The sequence below is a fragment of the Ambystoma mexicanum genome, chromosome 4q, assembly GCF_040938575.1.
Source record: "Ambystoma mexicanum isolate Mex_15411 chromosome 4q, UKY_AmexF1_1, whole genome shotgun sequence".
NCBI classification, from domain to species: Eukaryota; Metazoa; Chordata; class Amphibia; order Caudata; family Ambystomatidae; genus Ambystoma; species Ambystoma mexicanum.
This window is the reverse complement of record NC_090928.1, coordinates 272,078,339-272,093,602: the sequence shown is the minus strand read 5'-3', so window position 1 is coordinate 272,093,602 and position 15,264 is coordinate 272,078,339. Positions and strand designations below refer to the sequence as shown.

General features: G+C 44.2%; 1 protein-coding gene across 2 annotated transcripts in view; it reads left to right on the top strand.

The window, feature by feature from the left end:
• LAMA4 (laminin subunit alpha 4) overlaps positions 1-15,264 on the top strand; it is a 576,642-nt gene that overhangs the window by 323,470 nt on the left and 237,908 nt on the right. For both annotated transcript variants that reach the window (XM_069607855.1, XM_069607854.1), the window contains exons 18-19: positions 13,644-13,760; positions 14,646-14,831. In XM_069607855.1, the coding sequence (XP_069463956.1) occupies positions 13,644-13,760; positions 14,646-14,831 (303 nt within the window). The remainder of the gene's footprint in view (positions 1-13,643; positions 13,761-14,645; positions 14,832-15,264) is intronic.

Here is a 15,264-nt window from a genome sequence, read left to right as displayed (position 1 = left end):
AGTAGGGAGACAAGGCAGGGCTGTCCCTTGTTGCCAATCATATTTGTTGTGGCCTTAAAATCTTTACTGGAAATGTTTAAGAGCAGTTCAGCAGTTAACATGGAATTGGCTGTTCTGCATATTCTTGCAAATGTACTTGTCATGCAGTAGGTGAGTCCTCCCAAACTGGTACTGTGCTGAGATGTGTCAGCATACTAGATCAGGGGTCTGCAACTGGTGGCTCTCCAGATGTTTTGGACTACAACGCCCCTGATTCGTCACCATTGACTATGCTGGGTCGGGCTGATGGGAGTTGTAGTCCAAAACATCTAGAGAACCAAAGGTGGCAGACCCCTGTACAAGATGATGCATGATAGAGGAGGAGATGCTTTCCATTTCCCACTTACTACTATCCCGTCAATCAATAAATGGAGGATGAATCACACTTGGGTACCGAAGAATGTTAGGAAATACCCCGATATTGTCTACAGAACTTTTTATACCAAGTCTTTGGCTGAATTGTAACATCAAAGCGAATTGAACTGTCCTTAGAATAAAGTTATTTTCTTTGTACTGTAGATCAGGCACTGGTGGTACTGTAGATCAGGTACTGGTGGAGGGTGTGTTGACATTGTTTAATTCATTTGTTAATGTGCGCTTGTAGATAGATCGTTAAGGCAATTTGGCAACTGGTAAATCCGAATGATAATTGGCCTATCTCTATGGCAGAGACCCCTGAAAGCAGGCCATCTTCTATAGGAGGCGTGGGGCTAACCATGGGCAGGTCTATGCTTGAACGTGAACGCAGTCAAGAGCAATGGTGCGGGGTCAGTATTCAGAGCTGTGCGGTGAAAGGATATTTGGACCAACTTGCACAAAATGTTGTCTGTGGCAAGCCTCACAATCACTACTTGGGACCCTGGTAGGGCAGCATGACGCTGGAACGACACATTCGGCCAGTGTGGTACAAAGAAGGGGCCTCTGAAACACACGTTTGAATGCACAGGTGTCACTATGTTTTGGCAGCGAATGTGGGGGACCACAGAAAATATATCTGGGGTGCCCCTGTCCTTTGTTTGGGATTCAGTCATTCTGGGGAATTAAAAGCGGGAAGTCACCTCAAAAAACCTCAATGCGATATTTTTTTGAATAGTAGCATTAGTTATGTTAATAAATACAGTAACAGATGTGAAGCACGCACAGCAGATCTCTTACAGTAAATGATGGAATTCCCCCTGTTCAATCCACAGAAAGCTCAGTGTGGAGATCTGGGTTCTGGTATGATGACTCTGACTTCATGGGATGAACAGACAACTTCTTTATTAAGTTCCCAAGTATTACATCCAGTTCTAATGGTCATATTTACAAGATGGTAAGTTCCAATACACAGTGGCAAACACTGGCATCCTCTCTCTCAAGCTTACATCTCCAACTCCTTCCATAGAACACCAGTCACACACAAACATTCTATCCAGCAGCATTCCAATGTCAGTCAAGCCTACCTTCCCTAGATTCTACTAGGATGCAAAAGGAAGACATATCCTTACATTCAGCTTCTGTAGGATTGCGTAAATTAGCCACATTCGAACAGATATGCTCTGCCGTGGAGCACAGCTGAGGCATAACCTGGGACGTATCTCTTCCATCCCAGAGGAGATCTTGGAAGAGAGGAGGTCTTGGAACCATGACATCCAATGATCTGCTTTTACACGTGCCTATGTAATCGTCCTCGATAGACCCCTTGGCAGGTTTAAACACTTCAAAATCGAAGTTATTCCTTGACGAGGCACACCTCACGTGACATAGACGCCGCTCATCCACGCATCAATGGTATTTCACGTCATGTGTTTCGCTCGCTCACCCTTCACCTGTTGTTTCGTTGTCAGTTACCTACAGTATTTTCCCTCTGTTTCTTCTGAATGATGTTTTGTTTTTCCCCTGTGCTTTGTAACACTTCTCACAGCCCTTAAGAGTGTTCTTGAATACTGGCAGTTAACTAAATGTTTCTTCCTGATTAGCAGGAAGTCGGAATGTTTCCCTGAGTGGGCTCTGAGCCTGAGTTTACTATTCAGAAACATAAATGTCCTACCACATTAGCTACATCCTAGGCACTCGCTATCTCAGCATTGCTCGCAGGAGAATGTGTTCATCTCTGCATGGCTTTTAGTCTCAATGGTGATCATGAGTGTTTACTGTAGTCAAACTTATCAGGTGGATCAAGATTGCAATGCCTAATGATAGGGTGACATTCATTGCATTCCGCCCTCCAACGAGCTGCAGGAAAAATGTGTTGTATTGCATATTGAGAATCTAAAAGAATCAATATGTATTTAATTAAAAAATGTATTTGTAATAATTATAGTCAGTTCGTCCTATGATTGACACTGATATTGGGAGATTGCAAAGATAACATTTTCTCGGGACGATAGCTCAGTGGCAACGTGCTCGCCTTGGAAGAAAGACGACACTGAGCAACACAGGTTCGATCCCCGGATCTGTGTAGAAACCTCTGGGTATTAAGCACGTTATAAATAACCAATCATATCATAAGTGGGGCTTTGTTTTCAGTTGAGGCATCACTGCAACATTTCATATACAGACTTGGCACAGAACAGAATACAGAAAATAGAAAAAGCTACTTCGGCTCCCTGGGGAAAGGCATTGCAGGCTTAGACCATCAATCATGCAGCAATGAATGAGATTAAATGGATATCACAAGGCTATACCTTTGTTTGGACTCCATAGGGTGTGCTCAGCAGCCCCTGAGAGCACCTTCTGAGACGGGATGTCAGAACGTGATGAATAGGTCAAAGGTGAGACATGGGACTTGGAGAAAACATGACAGATGTCTGGGTGTCATGATTTCACAGGAACGCATTCATTAGGGTTCTCAGCTTGCCTCAGGCACCATCTCAAATATTCAGAGGAAACATGATGAAGACATCCGATTTTAAAAACAACAATTAACCCTTCCATACAGCAGGTTGGGTGAATGCTAACATATTTTTAAAAATAACTTTCGATGGTTTGGTGGCTGCCGGCACATGATGTGGAAGAGGACTCAGTGGCTACTGGTTCAAGCAAGGCTACCGTGACCTATATTAGCACCAGAAGCAGCAGGCGCAATCAGGTTCTGCAGAATACAGGCTGAAATCTATGATCCCAGCCCGCGTTCCACGGAACTGCATGCTGCCTCCCTCACCGCGGGCCGCCATCTTTCCCAACCACTTCCCTTTATTTGATTTTTTTTTTGCCAAATCCCTCACCCCCTCCCCGACAGTTTTTTTCGTCAGTGCTGGCCAGTGCCACTGCTGCCCCGCCATCCTCAGCGCACCGGCTGGCTGTCATGGAAAGAGATGAGAGGCTCTGTACGGTGCCTCACCTTGCCTTTCCATGGCAGCAATCTTGGCAAAGTATTTAAATTAATTGAACGGGATGCACACGGCGTCCCATTCAGTGAATGAAAAAACTTTTTTTTTTTAGCATCCCGGGTTACCGCTTTGGTAACACGGCTACTAATGCATTAACACAACGTTCCGGAGCCCTCATTAATGGCCGCCGATTTGCTCGGCTGTTAACTTGGACTGCCGGGCCGTTAACCCCTGTTCCAGCCCTTGGAGCCGGGTGTTAACGCAACATTAACACATGATGAGGGGCTGCCTTGACAGCTTTTGCCTAAACACATCTACAGCACCCACAATATGTTTCAAGGCACCCCTTTCCATACTCGGCTCCCTCACATCTCACGATGGAAACTCCAGCAAGAGCAAGGAGGGAGGCGCAATTCCTGAGAGTTACGTCTGTTGATAGGCAGAATAGGCCTCTGTCTAATCTCAACATTACTTTGACCACAATGTATCTTTGATGAATGCATATACAGACATTCGGGATGCTGGTTATGATTTTCAGCAGTGGGTGGCTTCTTGAATTTAATGGGGGTAGAATCACCCAAAACCTTATGCCCTGGTACTGGCCAAAGATGTGCAGCGATTAATTTAGGTGCCCACTGTACTCTGCAGCAGAGGTGAATGCAGGGTTAAACGCCTACTTGGTATAACTGTGATGGATTAGGGGCAAAGGTATGAACCTGGTGTGTGCCTTATCAACCGGGCAAATGCCTGAGAAGCTGGGTGACCCCTCAATCAACTCGGTCCCAGTTGTAATGTGTTTGGGAAATAGTATGTAATACAACCATGGCATTTATTTATTATTTATTTGATAGTTGGTTTATTCCCTTGTTTTTGCATATGTATTAAATACACAAATTATTTTTAGGTATGGGGAATTAGCACTGGAAATACGTGGTAGCAGATGTGTGCAGTGTTTATTGTCACCGGTGTCACACCCCGTGGTTCACTGTAAAGCTTTTTGCAGTTTCTTCGCTGTTCCAAATCCTACTTTTGTGGAATTAGTTTTATACAAAGTGCTGAGGGCTGATAGAAGATCATCAGCTCGCTCCTTACTAAGAGCATCAAAGGCCATCTGGTGATCAATATATTATTAAATAAAGTCTAAAAATCTGATCAAATGTGGAGACTTTTTTTTCTAAACCCTGCCTGTGCATCCACTAAAACATTATTATCAATCAGCAGAATTGATAAGAAACAGAATAAATATGTATCCCAAGACCACTCCCAAGGTGGCCGAGCCTGTTGGCAACGCCCTGCTGTCGGCTGACCCCAGAGAAACTACTGAGACGCAGCGCATGAGGACATGTATGCAGGAGGGTTTCTCTGCAATAAATAATAAACGGGACGAAATGATTGGTGCTATCATCTCCATCAAGTCACAGCTAGAAAGGGTAGATTTGCAGCCGACGGAGGCGGAGACCAGGGTTGGCGATGTAGAAGCCAATGTTGCCTCACTCAAATCTAAGGTAGCCTCTTTGGCCAGGCAAATCACTATGGTTGTCAAAAAGATCAACAAGCTGGAGTAAGGTTACGTCACAACATCCAAAATATTGTAGTCCCTGAAAACAGTATAGACAGCCCATGGAAGATTTTGTGGAGCACACCATCCGGACCCTCCTTGACCATTCTAAGCTGTTGCCGCAGTTTGCGGTGGAGCGGGCCCACAGATCCCTGGCACTGAAACCCAATCCTGCGGCATCAACACGCCCGATAATTGCCTGGATTCTAAATTGCTGTGATCGAGACACGTTCCTTCGTGCCGCCTGTGAAAAGGGCGGACTACTCTTGGGCTCCAGCAGGATCCATTTCTATCCAGACTTCTTTGTGGCGGTGCAACAAGAGAGGAAAACATTTACTGAAGTGAAAAAGAGGCTTTTGAATTTGGGTATGAAGGATACCATGTTGTATCCTGCTAAATTGGGCATTGAAAGCGGGGGCAAGACGTATTTCTTCACACTCCCGGAGGAAGCCATGAAGTTCTTAAACGAGCATGCTGCTGGATTGTGACGTTTTCCGCTTGCCCATACCTCTTCCTCTTCTTTTACTTAGACATGGTTTGGCACACTTCAACAGCGCCCCTGTGCGGTCATGAATAGCTTTTTTCATGAAGTATTTATACTGTTCTGTGATGGCGCCAACGTGCTTCTGCAGAAGCTTCCACATAATTTCTGCGTTACGTACTACTTAAGGAGTAATACTGATATCTGACACTCTTTCTTTCAATGGTTGTTCACGTGGCCCAGACCGCATTTCGTGCACGGCCCCCCCATGCGATGTTGAAATGTTTGACAGGATGTTCGACTTTGGGGGTACATCTTCCCATTTGGGGGGAGGAAGGGTTCAAAAATGGGGTTTAAAATGCACTTGGTTGTACTATGACAGATTCTATCTTTGTTGGCAATGTTCATGGCGCTACTTAAGGTACTTCCTTTCATAAGTGGGTTGCCTGCGAGAGGGAGTATTTGTTTTGCACTGGGATAATGGGTGTGCTTACATGTCTGAGCCGGAACATCCGGGGGATTGGGAATCCGATCAAAAAACAGAAGCTTTTGCTTTATATTGAACTTCACAAAGCAAAGCTTTTATTTCTGCAGGAAATTCATGCAAAGAAAGAGGTATGTGAGGGGTGATGATCCTGCTCCACAACTCTATCCTGTTCACACACAGGAAGGTTCATATGGATCCATTGGGTAGATACGTCATGGTGTATGGTGTACTAGCAGGTAGGGATTTAATCCTTCTGAATATATATGGCCCCAACTTAGATGATCCTGCCTTTTATGTGGCACTCCTAAATATGATTGCTCTCTAACCGCTGATACCTATATTATGGGGTGGAGACTTCAACTCCATTCTAGATCTGAATCTAGATAGATCTGGTCGAAGATTGAGGGTAGTTAGGAGAGCTGCCAGAGTGATACAGAATGGGATGACGAACCTACATATGTAGATGTTTGAAGGGTCCTTCACTCTGGCAACGGGGGATATACATTCTACTCCACAGTGCATGACTCCTTCACTCATATAGACATGGAGCTCATCTGACATCCGGCCTGGAGGCATAGCCAGTGTGAGTATTCTACCCAGGACATTCTCCAGCCACTCCCCCATCCTAGTTACTCTCCAGATGTGAGGACTCCCTAGGATCTTGCCCAGGTGCTCAGAGACTTAGTTTTTGAAATCAACCTCCAGGATCATGTCCAACTGTAGTGTCAGACAAATGAGGACTCAGTTGAACTAGATTACAAGGCTTCATCTCTCCATTTGTAGCAAAGAGTTCAACACAACTTCTTCTTGGCAAAACACTCCCACAGTGTATCTGTATCAACAACAATGTCGAGATGATTCCACACTGTGTCAATAACAATGTTTGTCAGGATGATTTCACAACAGTTCACAAAATAATTTAGTGATCTTTATTCTTCTTCTTCTTCTTCTTCTTCTTCTTCTTCTTCTTCTTCTTCTTCTTCGCCTTAAAACCACAACACAATACTTCAGTGACTTTTTCCTGGTCCACTAACCGGCCAGGACTACCACTACACAGTCCCTGCCCTGGTATACTGACCTGCCAGGACTAAAAGCTCCTAACACTACTACAAATACTTCTGTGTTTGCTTCAAACAGTATTGCAAAGTCTTTTGACTTTCAACAACATAGGTTTTAACTACTTCTTCTGGGAAGATATAATACACATTGGTGCTATTTGTTCCACTCGTGTGATTGCCACATGTAATGCAGGTTATGCTCCTCTCCTCCTGTACACTTTCTATCGGGGGGATTCTTTCCTGCCACTTCTGTTTTCCCACTCTGACAAAAATCAAATGATGATAATTGCTATCACATGTGCTCTTCTTTGGCTTAGACAATGTGTGGGTCTTTTCCAACTATTGCCTCTTTCTCTTTTTGCCAATAGGGGTTAAAATCAGCTTGCTTCTGAATTGTGCTCTCTTGACTTTGGCCATAATGGTTTTGTTAACTTCTTTAAGTATTGCCCTCTCTTAGCTTTGGCAATGTCGGTTATTGTTACCCTCTTTTAATATTGCCCTCTCTTGGCTTTGGCAATGGTGGTTATTGTTACCTTCTTTTTGTTTTGCCCTCTTTTGTCTTTGGCAATGACTTTGACCTTTATAAGTGCAATTATATCCTTCTTGTCTGTTCCCAAAGTTCTTATTCAGCCACTTTAACTTCTTTGTGTCAGTTCAGTATTCAAAGTTACTCTTAGTCTGCCACTTTCATTTCTCTACATTAGTTTCGTATTCAAAACTATCATTAATGGCCAGTGGGCGATTACGGAGCGTACTGGGGTTTCCCAATGGTGGTTATCCAGTTGCTGCATACGTGTATGTTTGCTCTGCTGCCACAGTGCCTTCTGCTTCCTCTGCTTACGTCTGCCCAGCAAACTGCTTTGGTTCCCTTCCTGTGGCCCGCGCCAGTCGGGAGAGGAGCGTTCCTTGCTCCAGGGACACTGCAGTGGCAGGCGGAGTAGAGCATACAATGGGGAAAGCTTTTCAAAATAACATTTCCCACCATGCAACCTCTGCATTCAAAGCCACCAATGGGGGGAAAGCTTTTCACAGAAACGCTTCACACTGTGCGATCTCATTCAAGGCCATCAAAGTTAGAGACACTCTTGGGACAGTCCTCTGCTCTGTAAATAGCGGTTGCTCCGGCGTCTCCAGTTTTCTTTTGCTTCTGCTACCAGAGCAACGTGGAGTCTCTGCAGGCACTTCACCTTCTTCTCCTAATGGCCTGCACCTGAGGGGGCTTTATATGCTTAGTAGTCCCACTCAGGTGTGAGCCATTAGAACCACAAGCCTGCACCTTTCAATCTAGTGCCTCTGATTCCCTCTTCCTCGTCCCAGTACATTGGGCATTGTGGGACTTGAAGTCCCCAATGTTCAAATTAACTCTTTTATTCTGAATATTGTTTTCAAATGTACCTGTTTCACTTCTATCATGAATTACCTTTTCAAAAGGAGTTTTAAAAGGACTCAATGATTGGTTTAGATGTAAAGGAGAGTTAGCTTTATCAGAGCTTAAGATGTTAATGTTCTGATGTCCACAATTATCATTCTGTTGTTGACTACAAGAGTTTTTACCACTATAAATGTAGGCAGCTTTGTGAATGGGAGCCTTTCTCCTAAGAAATGATTGATTAGGACAGTTTTCACAACCACCATGAACCTCACTCTGACAACAAGCCATTACATCTTCTGGCATCAATGAAATCTCTCCCTTTTGAAGAAGACAAATACTGCATCCCTCCCAACCGAGTCCTCGTGTTCCCTTGGGGCCCTTCCCCTCCCAGGTGATCCTCCTGGCTAATACCACCCCCAGGGTTAGGATCAGGAAGCGCCTGCCTTCCCCTGGCCACGTGGGAAGAGACTTTAGGTAGTGTATTTGTGAGGACTCTGCAGGATTCATCACAACTTATAAAGTTGTAAAATGATAGTTTCAATCTGTGAATAATAATTAATAATATTTTATGAACTACACCAATCAATTTCAAATTATTTCACATGGATGTTGTATTTTTGTATATTGTATATTTCTTATGGCTATATCTCAATAAAAGTATATTTTTTTTTTACAAAAACTGATTTGCTCCGTGGCATTGAAAACGAACAGAATGACCAGCATGTTACTTTGTGCCTCTTTGCATTTTATCCATTTTGGGGGGGTGCAGTAACATTGACTCTGCAGTATTACAGTGAACAATGCTTTAATTGTAGAAATCATTTCCCAAACAATCAATGATCAACAAAGAAATTAGCACTTGTGGAATAGGTAGTCAGGTGGCCATGAACACCAGCTATATCAGACATTAGCACCCTGGAAGGTGGTGCTAGCCAATCACAGAACTTCTGTGTTCTGAGCAGTCTGAGTGCTGATCAGCCTGGGCCTCCTTTTCTTTCCTCACTCCTCCTTCACCGCTTAGCACCTGCAAAGATCACAGGGGAGTGCAAAAAGAAAAAAGAATTCTACCTTTTCTGTCTGAAGCAGCACTGTATTTTTAAAGACTTTTTTCCTTGATGATGTCAGGGTCATCAACAAGGACACCGGACTTCTGAAAAACTGTGCGGCGCTGGGCAGCAGCGTAATTCTTTTTGGGGTAATTCAAACTCCTCCTTAGTGCCCACCTTTGAGCTACATGGGTGCTTATGACAATACGACCCTGGGTGGGGTGCTGGCCGGACCAGTAATGGCACTGCTGCTGGTGTTAAGAGACCCTCACTTTGCTCCGACCCTTAACCTCGGCAACAAGCCATTTCTGGCAGGGTTCTTCCCACCACCTTGGGTCATATCACCTCAATCAAAGTCCACTGAGATGTTTGTTAGGTCATACCCACTAATTAGAGCCTAGTCCAGCCTCAAGTGTGAGGTAAGAATGGATAGCAGAGAGGATAAAGATGTACACAACACAAAACCTCGCAGGGTAGAGTTGGAAAGCTTACAATTCTGCTTTATGTGCATAGTGACCACTTCCACTTTGGAACTGGCAGATTTGTCTTTGTCAGAAATATATTGATGGGACTAGAATCATAGATAGACCATATAGAGTCCTACTAATAGGAGGGTGTGAGTGCCCACAGTCGTTATGAGTACATTTAACTCAAAGGCAAAGGACCCCAGAACATCACACACCTCCATGAGTATTTGGCCATCATTCGAACCTGGATGTGGAATGCCTAGCTTAAACTTAACCCCACCATGACCGAATTTGCCTTCATCAGTCTCCCAGCCAAACATCAGCACATCCGAAAGTGTCTTGACGATATGCAACTGGAAGGATTTGCCTCACCTTTTTCACACCAAATCCCTAGGCTTTATTGTCGACAGCAGACTCTTCATCCGAAAAGCACATAGCCAAGATAGCCCAAACAACCTCTCTATGGACCGCTACCCTCTGCAAAATCAAACATTCCATCCCCCATATGAATTTCACATGGTTGTTCATGCTCTCCTGATCTCCCTTATTGGGGTGGCAAACCCGCTCTTAAATGGGCTCCCAGCCATGCATTTGCCCCCTGAAGGCAGTTCACCATGCTGCAGCCGCCTCATAACAGGCGCCCCTCAAATTTGACCACATTGCGCCTTCCCAACGCAAGCTTCACTGGATGCCCTGCCTGCCAGGATCCTATTTAGGATTGCTTGCATCATCTGCAACGCAGTCTTGAATGGCACACCAACTTTCCCGGAGACTAAGCTCCACACCTCTGGATTCTCCCACACCTTCCATATAAAATCAATCAAAATGTTGGTATCAAAGTCAGCCCATAAAGATAAGACCCATAAACAGTCCTTCCTTCTCCTAAAACACTGAAACCTCAAACTCTATGCTGCTGCAGGTTTGAAGTGCCCACAACATCCTCCAGTTCTGTAAAACACTAAGAACGTGGCTCTTCCATCAATACCTCCCACACGTCTAAATCCAAATTTTTCCTCCATTCCGCCAACAGGACCGAGCTACTGTCCGAAACTGCCTCTATCCAGTGTTGGCTTCCAAACATAAATTGCTCCACTGCTCTAAAGCTAGGTTTGTGCTATAACCTATGAAATAAAACAAAATCAAATGTTAAAATAAATGTTTAAATAAGAACGCACCACAAGATCATACCAACATAAAAAACAAAAAGAAGAATGCTGACGAATAGACTAGAAAGACAATTCTCACCTGAAGAAGGGCCATCAGCCAATCAGGTGGCTGGATCAGCAGGCAAGGATAGACAATCTCTGCCCACTATCCCAATGTGTGCAGGCAACAGGAGCCGCAACCCCTGCTCAGCCCAAAATCACCCGATCCCCTCCCCCGGCCCTCCCTCCATCGCCACTTACCTGCGGGATGGAGCTCTGTGCTTCAGTGCCGGCACTCTTCTGATCACCCAGCTGCCGCCACAGAGATCTTTTATTGTTCTTTTTTTCCTCAGGAGATCGGCTGCGCAAACAGCGCAAATCTCCAGAGGAAAAATATAGAAAGGCTTTAGCACCCCGGATGAACTCCGGCTCAGGAGGGAGGATATAGCTGGCAACGGCCCACAGTCCAAGCAGATATTCAGAGTTCAGAGAACATAGAGAGCCAGGGGAACCTGTTCTTTAGCCAGTCCTGCCTCTCATGTCCAATGTGAGCTTACACTCCTTTCAGTAAAAAATACTTTTCAATATATAGTGCTTTTCAGAATCACATGGAAGATCTAATCCTATCAGAATACAGATCCTAAGGATTATACTGTGCTACAAAACAAGCGCTACATGATTGCAGCTTGATTTACTGTGCTTTCAGCCATTTTCTGGGTGAAAAGGTGCAAGGCTTAAAGTGGATTTTAGTATGCACCACCATTTTGTATGTAAAAAAAAAAACTAGTGGGTGATTTCCTATTAATTATTACAAAAAAGTACCATTTTCAGCAATGCATGGCTATTGCATAACATTCTTTACCAACCCGTTGAATTCTATACTGGTAACCAAATCTTGTGAGGTGTCAGGTGCACCGAATGCCTGTAATGTGTGCAAAGAATTGACATGGGATATTTATAATAAATAGGTCTTAGACACATGAAAGCTAATTATGAGTATGACGGTGTGTTAAAAAATGCAATAACAAAATAACCACCACTTTTACCACAGCGCCATACTATGAGATTAGCAGTATTGTGGAAAAGACACTTCCGGCACTTGGATAGAAGCATTTCATCTACATCAGTGCCGAAAACTCGAGGAATTACCAGGGTGGAATTACCTACCACCTGCGTTATTTCCCCCAAAATCCCAATGTATTCCTATGGACTCCGAAAATGGGGATTAACAACGGCACTTCTATTTGGATGGGTTTTTCCTGATTGCAAGTAACAGTAATCGAGGTCAGTGGTAATTTCATAGGAATTGCCGCCAAACACATAATGAGGCCCACAGTTATTGAAGGGGCAAGGAGTGGTAAGTGGGGAAAGGTAGGGCTTGTGAAAACATCACGTTTCTAAAAAATATGAGCTTGTTAGGCCTCCTGTGACAGGGGTGCTTTGAGTCTGCAGTGCTACAATTGCTGGGAATTGAATTAATGTTGGCCAGGAACAAGCTGCTGAAGGTTGCACATGCTTCTACCAATCAGACAACATAGTATTTGGAATGTTTAGGTATTCTATTGTAATGTAACGTAATAGTTAAAGGCCTACGTAGCTACATAAATTAGGGATAGAAGAAGTATCCTTAACAGTCCCACAACAATGGCACCTCGACTCAGAGATTATTTTTTTTACACGGAGGCACCGCTTTCTACCACTTAGCCGCGAAAACCTGGAACAACATCCCAAAAGTAATAAGGAACACCAAAGATCACCTTAAATTCAGAAAATTACTAAAAACCTAGCTCTTCAACACCAGAGACTAAAACCGAAACAACAATAAGACAAATGACTCAACAGGAAAGGACATTGACAAGCCCTAGAACCGACAGAAGTACTCTGAGCACCAGTAGGGCTGATGCTGGACACAGGGGTCCACCTGAGAGACCCAGGGAGACGGAGGCAACAACTCCAGCCAACCCTTACCATCCCCCACCGCCCGTACAGCTACAACTAGGTACCACAGGGTTGTGGAACGGACGAGATACCATCAATCCCCACACAATCGGAAATATGGACACTAGCAGGAGCGCTAGTCATGTGGGTGGGGGTGAGGAGCATGCAAAGTTATTAAGGGAGCGGACGGAGGGGACAACTAAATGCTCAAACGGCCTCGAATGCAAAAACGGGCACGTACCTCCTGAGGCACAGGATGTGCAAGCACCCTGTTGTGTAAGATTACACGAGCTCAACCGATCAATCCAGGATAGAGATAACAACTAACCAATACCACTAACAATTTCCTTCTCTGCATACACCTCTCAAACTCCAAACCAAACACAACCACAAACCTCCAGCACAACAAACCGCACGAACTTCACTACACTGCAACAACAAAACAAAAAACACACATAGACTCGCACATCAGCACAGGACGACTACCGGCCGCATACACCCCAGGCCCAGCCGACGGAACCACCAGGCTGAGGCTGCCAACAGCACATCAGTGCAATCTTGCACTTTTCCAGCCTCCACCCACTAACCCACCTCTCCCTCCCTCTTTCAGAGCCGCCAGAGCGTCAGGGGACCACTCTGGTGGTTATAGTGCACGGTACAAATGTCCTTTAACATTAACATTAACTAAGAACACGCATTCTCTATCATGATGTTTCTTAATCTCTATTGCTTTCTTTCAAGGCAACCATCTGGGAGTCATAGAAACCATGGAACGCGTCAGCGTGGCACACGCCAAAAAGAATGCTCTTCTGGAACACCTGATGAAAATTTCCAAGCAACTGGATATGCCCGACCAAGGTAGGAACCGGGTACTTTCAGGGGGTCACCTAGGTGATGTTTGCACAACCTGAAAGAAAGCATGCTTTTGCATGGTCAAAATCCTCAAACATCTGGAATACATGGGCAAAGGTTAGAAAAAACTGAGTTGTAGATTGTAGAATTAGAAGGGATCCCATTGTTCTCCTGCAAGATTCAGTGCATGCAGACGTGGAAGAATTGGAATTCCCACGTGATTTGGAGTTCACGGAAATTCACACATTTTGTGCAGTTTGGTGAACAATTCATCTGATATTTGAAGCGCGCTTGAGACTTTCAATTAAAGGTCACAGTGTCCCTGCAGTTCCTTTCTGGGGTGGATGGAAACCTGCTTCAATGGGATCTTGGTTGGAAGTAGAGCTTTTCTTTATGAATTTTGCAAATGTTTCTGGGATATTTGTTCTATCCGAACTGGTCATAAATCAGTTTATGGGAGTCTTTCAAAAATTGGTTTACTTTTTATTTAAAACATCTTCGAATGTTGGATATTGTTTGAAATATGTTTGTATATGTATATTTGAGGAATCTGAAGAGTCCAAAGACACACCACCTTGTTAGCTATTGCCACTATTTAGCAAATGGGTCAATAGCACAGGGAGGAACATTTCTGAGTGAAAATCCGTGTCTTCAGGGGCTTATTTTGTTTGCTTCTTTTGATGAATTCGTCATCAGTATCTCCAGCTCTTGGGATCTTTTTTTTATAATGTGAATTCATGATTATTCGGCCATGAATCAGGGAATACCATCAAGTGAAACATCCACAATATGCTTTGTGATGATATGTCCAAAAAAGGAAATTGAAGCAATGTCATGATCTCACCGAATAAGGAATGTCGGATGCCGGATATGTTGAATCTCTTTTAACAGGAGATCTAAGAAGGCGTTTTGACCAATCCAAGCTGAATGCAGAAGAAGCTCTGAATACCTCACTGGCAGTGGCAAGGGTTACTGATCCAATGTCTGAAAACTTGAAAACGTTCGCAGAAAGTATTACGAAGTCAGGAAACGATCGGACTGCGTTCAACCGTGCGGTTGGAGCCGCTGACGATGCAGGTACTGTCATTATCTATAATTGGCCTCACATTTCTTTCTCACATGATGTGCTGTCTAGCATTTGCACAGTCGGAGGCCTCAAGAGTCTAGTCCATTTTTTATTTTATTTTAATTTGGTGTTGTATAATGCACAACAATGCAGTAAAACATTGTTTAAGATGTGAGGGGAGGTAGGTGGTGAGTCGGGGGGGGCTAAGGGGCAGGAGACCATCAGAGCTTGCCAGTGTTCTGCATTCCTAATTCTAAGTAGGAGGCAAGATATGCAAAGGGAAAGGGCAAAAGAGGGTACAGTGAAGTAGTGGTGGGACAAGGTCATGAGGCCATCGCCATGGTTACAACCTCAAGTGACAGAAAGCGGAATAGTTCTAGAGAGTAGCATAACAACGAAGATCAGGCTCATTAGGATACATGATGACAGAGGTGTGAATAAACA